Raw genomic sequence first — 14,190 nt, forward strand, 5'->3', positions numbered from 1 at the left:
GACAGCAAATCGAGAAGAGGCACGTGATCTTCAGCACTTCGGGTTCCCGCAGTGCCAGCTGAAGAACTCTGCAGACGACTGTCTGAAAACCCTTGTGTGACTCCTTACAGATGACTCCATGCAGACGTGTGGTCTCCAGCACTTTAAAAAAAGGGTCTTTAAAGACCTGTAGGCTTACAGACAGCTGTCTGAAGAATCCCTCAGTTGATTCTGTAGGGACAAAAATTTAAAGGAAGTGGACAAGCAGGCATAATTCAGTGCCTTAACCTTTGCTTCTGTATTTCCTGCCTCCATAAAGCTCTAGCATGGAGCAGGCTTTTGCCAAGTGCCTCTTCACAGCTGCCTGCGCAGTACCTGGAAAAGGGTGCTCCAAGGCTTTGACCCACAGAAGTGACAAAACCGCCTCATGTGCTGCCTGGCCTTGTGAGCTTATTGAGCTGTCCAGTCTGCTGGGCTGAATTGCACCGCTGCTCGCTGGGATATTGGAGCATCAAAAATAAGCACTGTGTAAATAACCGTGCTACAGCTATGTGGGTGCAGTCCCTCCCAGGAATAGCATTGCATTTGAGAAGTGATTCTTTGGTTCCTGACTCTCCCTCTATAGGTATAGTTCGTTTGCTTTCAAACAGTAGAGAAAACAGTCCAGATATTTTGGTTTCACTGATAAAGCAGTTTTCTCTGCAAAAGGATAAGCAGTTGGCTTAGAGGAAAGCCTGGTTGCTTGAGCCTTCCTGCATTCGTTCCCACATGCTGTATTCCCCTTAGAGCTGTGCTGATCCCTGTGGTTCATAGCATGACGAGTGACATCAACACAAAAGCCATGTTTCTGTTGCGTCCACCTTAAACTAATTAAAAAAACAGTCAGACCTTGTTTGTGTAGCTCATACCCCATCTTTTTGAAACAGATGTGGTTGAAGAAAGGTTTGCATTACTGACAAGACCTTAGAAATATAAATAGAAGAAATGTTATTTCCGCAGGTACGTAAACAGAAGGGCTTTCCTCGGTTGGGGATGTATCCCCAACCTTGCATCCCCTTGCAGCTGTGGTGTGGGTGCCTCTCTGCTTTCCCCACCCTACTTGCATGGCAGAGCCGGGCTCAGGACGCTGTTTCTGGTTTCTCCTGCCCTTAGGACTAGGGGAGCATATCCCAGAGTTGGGATGTTTTTCTTTCACCCCGGGGATTCACTTTGTTATGCTGCAAGCCCTTTCTGTGCACAGAGGCTAACCCTGGAGGTAAGGATCCACAAGGGACAAAGGGGTTCAAGTGTCTTTTTGATCTTCCCTGCTACCCCCAGGCCAAGTTCGATCATTTGTTGTGAGCTGATCTCAGTTGTGCTTGGAAATTTACTGAAACAGTTGCCCCAAAATAACTGTTTTGGATAGATATTTTGGTGTGGGTGCTCATAGTCTTGCATGAAAGCATCTTTTGCAAGTCAGTCTTAATGCACTGTGGAAGTGGAATAACTACTGGCTAATTATTCTAGAACAGCTCTTTTGGTAAACATCTGAGCACAGAAAAGCCCTGCTACAAAGAGCAACGAACCACCCATCACACAAGGGTCCAAGAGAGGAGGCTCTTCCCAAGGTATTAAAGTAGTTTAGTTCATTCATGGGTGTTTAGAAATGAACATACCAGTGGTAAGTTTTATGGTGCATAACTTAAAATATTTCATATTCATTAGCAAACAAGTACCAATTAATTTTACATTATGATGCTTAAGGAGTAGACGGCAAGGAATGGTATTTAGCTGCGGCTGTTTGGCAATTATGACCTTGTATATAATAACAGACACAATAAATTCTTGATGTGAGAGCGCCCCATTAATCAACACAGAGTTAATTAACTGTGTTGCTTACACAGGAAGCGCTGCACAGAGCTGTCTGCTTCTCTGGAGTGCTACAGGCTGAAAATGTTTGGTTTGTCTGAGACCCAGCGTGTTCCCACAGGCTTTCCTTCAGAGCTGATGCTGAAGGAGCAGCATCTCCCCTGCGGGACCGGGCTCCTCGCACAGGTCGGTTCCATCATGGCACTGGCATGTTGGCAGCCTCGAGCTGTGCCGCTGCCTTGTGGGGCTTTCCACCACTTTCACCGAGAAGCTGGGGGCAAGCCCTCGGAGGATTGCTGAGTATTAGAGATATAAAGGCGGGTTGCTGCAGAGATTTTGGTCAGATCAATCCCTTATGACTGCCTGGGAATCTAGGAATCAATGAGGTAATTAGAAATCATGCCCATGTGCTTTCACATAGACATCATACAGGCTTTCTGTTTTCTTGTGATTTTTTTTTAATAGTTTGAAAGATAGCCCCTGAAGGGGAAAATGAAGGAGATTCAGTACATCTTCAGAGAGAAAAGCATTCGATCTCCACACCACTCACCCTCCATGCTCCAAATAAATCTTGTGATTTCCCTGAATACCTGATGCTTGGAAGTGCGAAATTGGCTTTGCATTTCTGAGTGACACCAACCATCATTTTGTTGGTTTATTATTGGCTAAAATTGGGGATTATTTTATGCTGCTTTCTGCCTTGCTGTGGCTGAACATGTACTGCCTATTAATGCCTACTTTTAAAATAAATGTTTTATTAAAAACATTGTAGAGCTTAGGAGACTTCAGAGATTTTGTCTGCTCTCTGAGGTTTTATGTGAGGATTGCTTGCTTTGGGTAGCAAAGTGTTTTACCTGCCTCCACCATCTACCGAGACAAATGGTTTCCCCATACTCACCCTCATTTATCAAGTGTAACGGGACGTCCTTAACACTCTCTGATGGTGAACTAATTGTGGGGTCTGGGAGCGGGGAATGGGAGGAGAATGGAGATCCTGCAGGATCTCAAGATGATGATTCAGCTAAGCTCCATTCCCCAAAAGCCAACTCCTCTGCCTCAACCATACGGCTCCTGCACTTGGTACAGAGAGAGGCAATGCTTCATAAATGATGGAAAAACAACTTTTTTTGTTGTTCTTTCTTCCAAATTTGGGAAACAGCGCTCAGCTGGCACCTCCTGCCATTAACCCCAGCGTGTACCTGGCGGCTGCAGGCTGATACTCCCACTTCCCACTGCCCCTCCTGCCCACCTTGAGCTGGCCGCTCACCTGGCTCCGGTGCCTCCCAACACCACTCGCAGACTTCTCCCTGTTCCTTTTTGCCTTAAAACACCCCATATCTCATCTATTCTCTCTCTCTTTTAAAGCAAAATGGAAAGGATTTTATAGGTGTATTAGATATCATTTGTCATCATTTTCAACTTATATTATAGGTCTGCTATGTGATGTGGAAGGTGTGCAAATGGATGCATGCAGTCAGAAAAGAATGAAAAAATAGGCATAGCAGTGTGAAATTTTAGAAAAGATTATTTTGAGTCTGTGAATGATGGGAAAAATACAGGACTGGAGACAGACAAACTTTGTCTTTTTATAAGGGGGAAGTGAGGAGCCAGAGAGTTAGTCAATTTGATGCCAACATTGTGAAGTATACAAAGCAAATTGTTGAACAGCAGATTTATAAGCATCTAGAGGATGTTAAGGTAATTAAAAAAAACAAACCAACAGAACCACAAAAAAAGCATGGAAACAAATGTTCATCATGATGAAGGACCTGTATCTTTATTTTTTCTTCTTGCAAAGGTTCAGAGTGACTGGAAGACTGGCATCATTTCAGGTTTTGAAACTACAATATCGTTTGCTATAGTTGGCTGGTGTTTTAAAGCCATAAGTACAGGGGGCTGCATCCTGGTCCCCCAAATTTCAGTGACGTTTGAACTTCCCTGCATTCAATGGCGTCTAGCCTTTTTAATAGTGGAGGAGGAGTTGAGAGTGTGATGTTGGGAAGTCATAACATTTCTTGTTCACATTTGTTTCTGGGACAGTGGAAGTAAGGATTTCTGAGGAGTGAAGTCTCTGCTGCTGATTTTCTGCTCTGTGCAGGGAAATGGGACCTTGTGCGCTCTTTTTTGAAACTTTATGTTGCGTTCACGACACCAGCAGTAACAACCCTGTGAAGGCCCTGGACTTCTGCTAACCTCAAGGGGAATAATGAGGAACAGCAAGTGCTTGGCTTGTTCCTCATACAAGTGTGGTGAGAGGCTGGCACCTGGGTGATTTTCCTGCCGTTTTTAATACAGGAAGCTGATGCAAGGATCCTCTTTCTCTTCACCAGTTGCTTTCTATGGCTGTTTTCTTTGCAGACCCTCAGAGCATGTTCTGCTTTGTACCAGCAATACAGCTTTCTGCTCAAGCTCTGACATAGCTGTGGCAAAGTTAGTGATATATGAAGATGCTTTTGGCATGAGTAGAAATTACAGGATTTTGTTGCCAAGGCAAGCAATTCCAGTTTCGGCATGCAATGGGGCAAAAATCCTTTGTCTAGTTTAATGAAAGCTGTAAAACTGAGGAGAAAATAAATATGCTCTAGTAGTATCCTTGTAAATATGTAAGGAATGTAACAGTGTCTGAATCTACCCAGTGTTACAAGGTAGCAGTGACTTTAAGATACTGACTCCTCTATTCAGAAGCATTTTTAGTCCTTACATGGTACACTCCAGTTCCTTTCTTGGATGCCAGTACAGATATTTCCAGCATGTTACAAAGACAGATGAATGAATGGAAGGGGGAGAGATAAACTGATGTTTTCTGATTAGAAGTTTTATTTTTAACAGCTAGAAAAGCTGTCTATTTAGAACATTTTGGTTGTATTGATGAAGCAGAGGGATGAGCGAGTGCAAATCTTAATGTTAGGAGGGTGACACAATTCTTGCTTGAAAAAGGCTTTTTTTGCTTCTAGATGCACGGGTTAGCATCTTAATATTTTTTAAATATTTGTAAATTTGAATAGTTTATTCTTCCGGCTGCAACAGGACACACCAGAGTTTCTGCTACTTGTATAGATTTTAAAAGTTTGTTATATTTGGCATCTTTTTACTTTTATAATAAATTCCAGCAGAAAGGAATAGTGATTTAAGAGAGTTAAGAGCAGATAAAATCGATACAGCAGATGTGTGAGTACATTTAACTGTTTCTCATGATTACAGAACACACACTCTTAATTGCTTGAAGGGAAAATGAATTATGTCCTATCTTAAAAGCAAGTGGACAAAGTAGATGAGGATTTTGCAAGAGTAACAGCAGGGAACGTGGTTTCCTCATACCTTCAATACCTGGGACAGGTTTTTTTGTGGTAGGCAAAGCCTTTGTGATAAGGCAGGCGTTCTCTGTGGCTGGTGCCAGTTCTTTCTTTGAAGTCCATGCTCTGAAGCCACATTGTAAACCTTACTTTTACTGTAGCAAGGTGTCTGGGTCTGGCAGCTCTATGGGTGTGTTCCTGAAAACACCTGAGCCGGCTGATCTCTGGTTTATTCCAGTGGTTTCTGAACAGAGACGCTGCAGTTGCTTGTCCCAACCCAGGACAACCTCTCAGGGACCAAAGCGGAGAGCAGAAATGATGCGCTGCTGTGCTGCCCAGCATGCACCACTCAGAGCTACTGTATGTCTGCTTCCAAAGCTTGCATCTTTCACAAAATTGTAGCGCCCTCTTTCCCACCTCAGCCTGGCTCCAAGCAGTTATTAAATTCTGCCTCTTGATCCCGCGTGACATCGCGCTCCCAGAATTCTCCCAGAATAGCTGAGACCCTTTGGCTGCCTCTGGTTTTCTCTTCCTGAACTCTGTCACGCCTCCTCTTAAGCCACCCAAAGTCTGTCTCTGAAATTGTCTGATAATTATTTTCATCTGTTCATTCTTTTTGAAATGTAGTTCTGCTTTCTTCTTGTCTTTTGAAATTATTGTATGCTGCTCATTCTGCCAGCTGTGATACTGCTTGAGTTGCTCTGTCGGCAAGTCTGCTGCCTTGCAGGGTTTGTGCAAAGAGAGGAGCCCAGTGCAGGTGGCCTGTGGATGAGCTGCTGCGACCACGGGGAACAGCTTGATAGGGTGTTCTGGGTGCTAGCATCTGGTGGGAGGCCTGGCGAGGCAAACCCAGGTATTGTTAACTAAAGAATGCTCTGTGTGTGTGCGCATGGGTTTTACACAAAGCACCCTGTGAACATTGAACCTTCGAGACAGTTTCCTGTGTTCCCTTGTTAAAATTGTTTGTCAAGAATTCCTCTTTGAATGCCACTGTCTGTCACAGGGCCCTAAAAGACTGTGCTTCGTATTTTCTATTCTGTCTGGTTTTGAATTATGTGATACTAACATATGCATGTGGAGAGCTCTGTCATGCTATTAGAAGGCACCTGCTTTAGTAGCTGTAGTTGGGTTTCTAAAAGATGTTCAATTTTTATTAAAAAGAATTTCTTTTGGTGTGTGGCTCCATGTAGCTTCCGCACACCTTAAAAAAGTAGATTAAAAGGAAAAAACAGCTTCAAAAAAAAACCAGCAATAAAACCACATCCTGACCTTAAAGGTAAGATGCATTGTTGAATGTTCAGGAATGTGTTCAATACACAGGTGCAGAGTGCAGATACAAATGAAAAAACAACCCCTGAACACTGTAATGAAAAAAAAAAAGGGACAATAGTATTAAAAAAAATAGATTAAAGACAAATGTGCTTGTATAGTATTTACACTACTAAGAAATTATTTTTGATGTCATTCTTTATTCTACACATCTCTTGTGGGACTGTGTGGACTGTACATCAAAATACTTTTGGAAAGCTGAAGTAGTGATAGGCAAGAGGTTTTTGTTATGTCATGGTGGGGCTTTCTGTGAACAGTGTATTAAATACGGGGGATCTCTAAAAGAGGCTGCCGAAAACCATTCAGGTTTGTGCTGCTGGCCAAACCGCTGGCTGCCAAAGGGGCGCCCAGAACTGAATGATGCTTTGGCACCACCAAGGAAGTAAAGTAAAGTTTCTTGTACCAAAATAAGGAAAGTCTGCTCTAACCTATGCTTACAAAGTCTTCCTTTTTGCATTTTTTATATAAATGAATACAGTCTCTAGCCACTTCTTTTTTAAGGCTCAGTGGAGAACGGATGTGGTGATACATCACAGTGTTACACCCAGTGACCCGCTGATTTCTCTCCTCCATACTTAGACCGCCCTAGCAAGATGCCTTACAGCCATGTAATTTCACCTTTTGGGTCCCATCTGATTTATTTCTGGCACGTGTCTTCCCTCTCCTTTAAATCACAGCATGTTATGTCCAGTACTGTTAAGATTTGATTGGTTTTCCCCTGAAGACTTTGTGAAAAGGCAGGCAGTGTTGTAGCTGGTACAGTATCTCTTGCAACCTTTGGGCACTTGTATGGAAAGCATCAGCCCGGTCGTGAACCCAACAGCCAGCAAAGAAAATGTGCCAAAGCGTACCTTGCGGAGCAGCGTGGTCCCTTGCCAGCAGCCTGTCCCCTCAGGCTGTGCCCCACAGGTGCTTCTCCAAATCTTGAAAACCAACCTAAACCAGCATCGGCACATGAACCCAATGTTGTTTACAGGCATCTTTCTTTGAGTGGCAGCACCACGATAGCGCTCTGCCTTCTCTCACAACCAGGTAAATGAAGTGTTTCAGTGAACACGGGAGCAAGTCTCCAATATATAAGTGTGTTATTACTCTCTACCAATGGAGATCAAGTTTGTGTTTAAAAAAAGAAAGGAAAATATAGGGTAGGGTGGAGGGTGATACCAGTTTTGGTGCAGGTCACAGTCCTGGGAAGACTGGACACTGGAGCACTGCTGGATTCTAAATTACTCCTCTGAGTAATTAGCGCCTTAATGTGTGCTGGTCTGGTGCTGACTGGGATTTCTGAGATGCCAGGTATGCAGAGGCTCCTTTGTTTGCAGAAACAAAGTGTAGGGAGTATTGATCTTCATTCATTGCCGCTTTCCTTTCAGGTGTGAAGGTGGGGCCGCATGGGGCCATCTGTTCACCGGGTCCTGTGCGAACTGCCTGCATGCGCGCTGCTGCTCCGTGGGATGTTTGTGCACCACGCACAGGCTCAGACTAGCATGAGAAATGCATTTGTCTTCTGCTGGCAGAGACAGCAGCCCTGCAGCACTGACATGAAATACGTTTGTTTGTTTGTGGGATAAATAGAAATCTCTCTTCTGCAATCGTTAACCAGTTTCTTTGAACGTCACTTAGTTCTTGCAATTAGCCTTTCATAGAATACCCAGTGCGAAACCTTTCTGGCATTTTTCCCCCAAACACAGCTTTCTGGGTTTACCTCAGTGTTCAATAACAATAATAAATATTATTGCCATTCAGGAGCTATCTTTTTAGATGTGTGGCCATAAAAGGTTGGCTCCACCAAAATGTATGGCTGTGTGGCCGTTCCCGTGAGCGGCTGTAGCATTTCCCCCTTGGATGCTCGAGAGATGTTCGTGTCTGCGTTTCTTTCGTGTACATTGGCAGGAGCTGCACAGTTTATGGAGCACCCGATGGAGTTACTGGGGAATAATTGGCACTGATGTTCTAAGAGTTCCTGGGTTATATGCAGGTTTTTGGAAGGTAATTTGTTATTTTCAGCCTTTCTCCTTATATTTAGAGGTTAAAATGTTGCAGTTATTGAAATGATACATAAATGAGTTGGGAAGAAAGTGGTTTGGTAGCGTGTGGTGCCTGCCCGCTGGTTGTTTGTGCTGTGGCTCTAACCAAGGTGTCACTGTGCCAAATGGCTGCTGCAGGGTCAGGGCACTGGCATTTTCACCTGCCAGGAGGGGAAAAGAAGGCCTGAACGCTATCTCCCTGTTGTGGCTCAGTCTGTCTGAGTTGTGGCTGCTGAAGCAGCCTGCAACCCGAGTATGTGTTGCTGGAGGGAATGGAATGGAAGATGGAGGGGGTGTATCAGATGGCTTAGAAATTCTCTCTGACATCTCTTGCATTAAAGTGATGAATTTGGGTGCATTTATTATCCTCCTGGGGACGTGATGCATTGGATGATGGAGCGCTCGGGAGGACATGAGGAAAGGCTGTTATTTTGGTAAATGTTGTGTGAAATACAAGTTTAATGGTGTTGTTGTTATTTCTCTTCTAATTGTTTTCTGGGATGGCAGCATTGTTAGTTTGAGTAATTATTTTTGTAGTGCCTTGGTTTGGTATTACTTGCTGTTTGTCCTAACAGCTTTTATGGTGTTTTCAGCTGTTAAACAGTTGCCTTTTTGCACCTAGCCATGTGTGTAACTATCTGGACCTGTTACTTTTTAACCCCTGTGAATAATTTAATTCTGGTATCAGTATATCTGTCAGTGGTCACAAATAAATGCCAGTCATTCCTGAGGTTAAAGAAGACAGAAGCAGAACTGACACGTACTGCCCTTTCTCTTCTGTGCACCTGGTTAAGTGCTGGGGATTGTTCCTTTTTGTGTATGATGATAAGCTTTAGTTTAGTTTGTTGTTAATGTGACCAAGTTGAGATATCTCTTCCTCCCTATCAGGTTTGTAACTTCAAGAACCTGCTCTGATTATTTGAGGATGAATTTATTTGTGTCTTAACACTGTAAGAAAGGGAAGAACGTGATGCCAAGTAGTTATTTGTTAACTGTATTAGTTTATACGCTAAAGAGTTTTTACTGAATTTTTAGCTAGTGAAAATGTAATTTCTGGATGTCTCATTGTTCGTGATATTAACTGCAAATTTAAATGAATCTCTGTTGTCTTCTATTACATGTAAAATGTATATCAATTTTCTGCAGTTAACAGCAGCGAAATTCCATGATAGCAGTATTCTGCATTGTGACAGACAATTTTATGTGCATATTTTTTTCTGCCATCATTTCTAGTGTCTAAAAACCATTGGTCCATGAAATCAGATCTACGTGGTTATTCCTTGTGTACTAGCATTACCTCATTTGCTGTGACAAACTTTGGTAATGCAATATGCTGGAGGTTTGTGGTTGCCTTTGTTCAGCTTGGAGTGACCTAAGTTAGGTGGTAGCTTGCCACACTGGTTGGCTTTCTGGCCTGGATGTACAAAGCAACTCTCTTGATGAGGTGACAGTTGCCCGTTTGTCCAGGTGGGCAGGTACAGGCTAACGCAGACCTAGAGAAGGCAGAGCAGCAGTGCGCTGCAAGGAAGCAGGCTGAATCACAAATCTACCTTGTGGCCTTGCAGCTTCCTTTTTGTATAGGTGAATAAAGACATCACGATCAAGGTAAATGAGTTTGTGGTTTGGGTAGCTGACTTGGGGCTCCTAGATTCCTGTGTGTACCAGCCGTGGTGAAGGCGATGCCAGGTGAAGGTGGGGAGCAGAAATGCATGGGAAGAAGGGTCTAGTTCTTGAAGCGTTCTCTGATGTCAGCCCCTTTTGCAGGTCACATCAGCAAGTCTCTGCTTCCCTTTTTGTGACAGCAGCAGGCATGAAGCTACTGTATGGGAGCATGGCTGGGAGCTAAGTTTTGGCTTGGAAACTGCCATGTGTGAGAAAATGGTGATGAAAATGAGTCTCAGAGTCAGCAGATACAAGGGAACACCAGGTGGGCAGATCTTCGCAGCCCTCTGGCAATAATGGGCTTGGAGGAAATTTTGGAACATCCCAAAGCTTTCGGTGTTCGGATCAGTGGTGTTTTAGGCCCATCTCTGTAACTCATCACTTGCTTGGAGTTACAACTCTGCTGAAAACTCTTGGGGCCTTTAGAGAAGTGCAACTATTTTATTTTCTTCCCTTAAGCTAGAGGACACACCTCCTGTGCTTACTTACTAAGTATATAGTCACCTTTTAAAATAAAAGCAGGATGCTTTTTAAAAGAAAACAAATGATCTGGTCTTAAACATGCAATTAACTGTGTTTTAATCTCATGATATTCAGGTGATGTCAATGTGAGTGTATGCATGGGGAACATTTGCCGTGTGATGCTGATACCTTGTAGTGGAGAAAGAGAAGCTCAGGGTTCAACAGGAACAGTGAAAATTCATGTTGATTTACCTCTGCATTACATAAATGATGAGCTGTATATTCAGAGAGTGTCAGCAAGGTAGTTTTGAAAGATACGGGAGGCAGAAGGCCTTCAGTGGGTTTGTGTATTTACTGATCAAGAATAATTTCACCTTTAGTAGTACTATGTGCAAAAATAAAATATAGCATGTCAATATGAGTAACTGAGTTAATGCTTTAAGAATTAAAGAGTTTTGTGAACAGCATGTGTACCTCCCTGAAATCCTGCCACGCTGGGGCTAACATTTTTCCAAACAGGTCCAGTTTGGGAGGTACAGAAGTGTAACATTGTGTTGCTGGGAATGGAAAGCTTTTGAAGTTGTTTTTAACATGCATAGTTCAATATGACACTAAACCATATGTCAAAATACAGCTGGAGTGACACCAGAACAAGTACAACAGAAAATAGAACAGAAACAGAGGCTGGAAATCTACAGAGAACAACACGGTGAGCAAGTTCTCACATATCAAGTATATACAGAAGCTTAAGCTTGCCTTCTTTTGAAGGTTATATTGAATTTCTGAGTTGGAAGACAATAATACAGCATCTTAAATAAACTCTTATCTGATCTGTCTCTCTACATCTTGTTGCATCTGTGCATGTTGGTATAACCTCTTTGTTTCTTCCCTAAACTGTTGCAATGGGAAGATTTTTTAGCGTTCTCTACATCCTGGCGAAGGTGGGCATCTGACTTGGTGGAACGTGTTGGTCAGGAGTGGGTTGGGACCCTATTTCCCTAGCCAATGCATCCAATTCTTCCCTCCCTCCCTCTTTTTTTGGATAAATGTTAGTAGCTTTCTTTATGAAGGTGAGCAAACCACATGCACAGCAACCAGGACATCCCATCCCAAAGGTGAGGCAGCGTAGCCGCATTTCTGTTAAAATGCTGATCGCTGCTTCAGCAAGCTCACACTGAGACGCACTTTCCCTATCTCATATTTTAAAGTATGTTAGTCAGATGTAGATTAGTGCTGTCACTTCTTTTGCTGTGCATTATTAATAATGAAAGGACTGAATAATATGGTGTGGGCTAATGTGTGGCAGTAGAAGCAGTGGCCTGAATTTGACATGCAGTTGGTAAGTGAGATATACTCTGCTTTTTTTCCCGTTATAGTTCTAGTTGAATTGAAAACCATTTTTACTGTTTCCTCTGTTTTCCTCTTCAGCCTGTCAGATGGGATTCTCAAATCAAGCTGCATGAGTTCAGGCTTTTTGTCTGGAAAATACCAATTCAGGAAAATTCATGAATGTCCTGAATTCAAGTGCTAAGTTCTTTTGTTGTGTCCTTATCTCTTCGCTCTTCTTAAGTGTTGTCAGATCACATCTTCTATCTAAGGAAATTCTGATGGCATGCCTCAGATTGCCAGGTAGAGTCTGTCCTTTGTCTTCTGGATGGAGAATAGAAGTCAGCCACCGAAGTCCATAACAGAAGTTTCAAATGTGTTCAGACCATGTGTTTTCTCTCATGAAACTTCTCAGCTCTCTCTTTTCCTTGCTCAGAGGATGCTTATGATATGGGGTTTGAAAAATGGGTGATTACTTTCCTCCAGGCAGAGACAGCTCAGCAATAGGTGGCCTGAAGACTGAATCAGTGTTTTCCATGGGCAACCTGAGTTCGGTTTGGTTATTGAAGTTTTGCAAAGTGATGGGGTCTGTAAGCTCAGGTAAAATAAATTGGATGCTGTAAACATCCTACTTCCCCCCTTCCATGCCTTAAAGATGATCTCATTCCCTTATGCAGCAAAATGTAGGATTGTTATAAACAGGAAACGTTATCAAAACAAATTAGCTGCACCCACCCTCCAAGCCTCAATTATATCCAAAGAACTTGCTTGAACAGAGTAGACTACACTTGTGCACAAGCGCAGAGCTCTGATTATATCACTATATTAAGAAAAGGGGTTGTAATAGCATGAGAGAAAATCACAATTTTCACAAGAAAAACTGGAAGAGATCCAGATCTAAACTTGGCAGTGTTAGTTATATGTAATTGAAGGTCCGGGAGGTCAATCTGTTCCATGCTACAGTTTAACTTAATTTATATAATTAAAGCTGCTTCCGTCTCCTTCCCCCCAAATAAATTTGGCAACTGCTGTTTTTTTTTCAGTGTGGGGAACAATGAAAGTTACTGACTGTAACTAGGAATTGCCTGGTGAACTCTGCATAAGTGAGGGAGATACTATCCATGGAAGTCTCTTACCTGGATTCATTAGGGCTCATTAAATAACAATAATACTGCCCGATTATTATTTATAGTGAAGCATGCTTGTGGGTGCATTTCCAGGAGAAACAGAGATAAAGTAAATGAGGGAAAAAAATAATCCTATCCAGTGGCTCTTTAAAAGATAAAATTCAGCTAAGTTGTAGGTACAAGTGTATTTTAATTTTTCCTGGCAGCCTGCATGCCTGCACACTGCTCTTACCTGGGTGAGGGGTTCCTGCTGGCTCCATCAAGGGCTGGCCCTTCTGGCTTTTTGGGGGCCACAAGTTCAACTGCAGTCACGGTGCCCAGCGAGTCCTCTTCTGTTTTGTGCCTGTGTGGGCTGCTCCCCCTCGCTGGGCAGAGCAAGCTCTTCTGCCCTATGCCCATCAGGCTCACCGCAGCTGCGTGGCAGAAAGAAACGTCTCTTCCGTATCTTTTTAAAGGTATTTTACTTTTGTTTCCCCCTGCCCTACCAGGTCAGAGTTGCTTCATGGAGCTCGTTGCGTCGCTGTTGGTGTGTGGTGGTGAGCGTGTCTGCCTGTGCTTGCACCGCTTTGCTATGCTGCTGGCCATGCTGGGGATGGTGCCCTTCTGGAAGCTGGGCGAGCCTTTCGGACAGCGCTGAGTTGCCCAGAAGTTTGGACTGACTTGTTTTTCATCAGCCATTGCAAGTGGGGAAAAAGCAGATTTTTTTCTCTGCTATCTATGAAGTCCAGTGCCTTCGCATTGCACTCTTGACAGTGCTGCTGCAAGCCTTGAGTGTTCTGCAGGTGTCGCTGATGGAGTTGGGGAAGGGCTGTGCTTGTGCACTAGAGAGAAGACAACCCAGTTGGAGCATGTTTGTTCATGTTCCAAGCGTAGCAGAAAGTCTTTCTGGGCCAAAGCCAAGTGCAGCTACTACAAGCACGTTGTTTTCAGTTTGGGAGCTGGGCGCTGTCCCAAGCAGGGTCCAGCACGTATGGGTGGAGGTGACGCGGCCGAAGAGGCGTCGAGTCGTGATGAGAGGTGGAGGCCTGCTGACCAGAAGCATGGCCAGGGCCTGCTGCTGGCATCAAAGTTGCCTGGTTTATTTGGTTTGACACTGCTCGTTTGGTACTCGCTGTTGGTAAGCTGCCTGGCTGTTGT

At 43.5% G+C, this 14,190-nt stretch overlaps 1 protein-coding gene across 10 annotated transcripts in view; it reads left to right on the forward strand.

Moving 5' to 3' along the window:
* The window catches only part of ANKRD44 (ankyrin repeat domain 44), a 133,853-nt gene that overhangs the window by 9,352 nt on the left and 110,311 nt on the right, over positions 1-14,190 (forward strand). For 2 of the 10 annotated variants that reach the window (XM_040562688.1, XM_040562689.1), the window contains exon 1: positions 1,873-2,013. The exons of 5 other annotated variants lie outside the window; for them this stretch is intronic. In XM_040562688.1, coding sequence (XP_040418622.1) covers positions 1,912-2,013 — 102 coding nt within the window. In that variant the 5' untranslated portion in view covers positions 1,873-1,911. Of the gene's footprint in view, positions 1-1,862; positions 2,014-14,190 lie in introns of those variants that run through there. 3 more of the 10 variants (XM_040562680.1, XM_040562683.1, XM_040562682.1) reach the window with 3 other exon arrangements.

This window comes from Cygnus olor, chromosome 6 (assembly GCF_009769625.2).
Source record: "Cygnus olor isolate bCygOlo1 chromosome 6, bCygOlo1.pri.v2, whole genome shotgun sequence".
Classification (NCBI taxonomy): Eukaryota; Metazoa; Chordata; class Aves; order Anseriformes; family Anatidae; genus Cygnus; species Cygnus olor.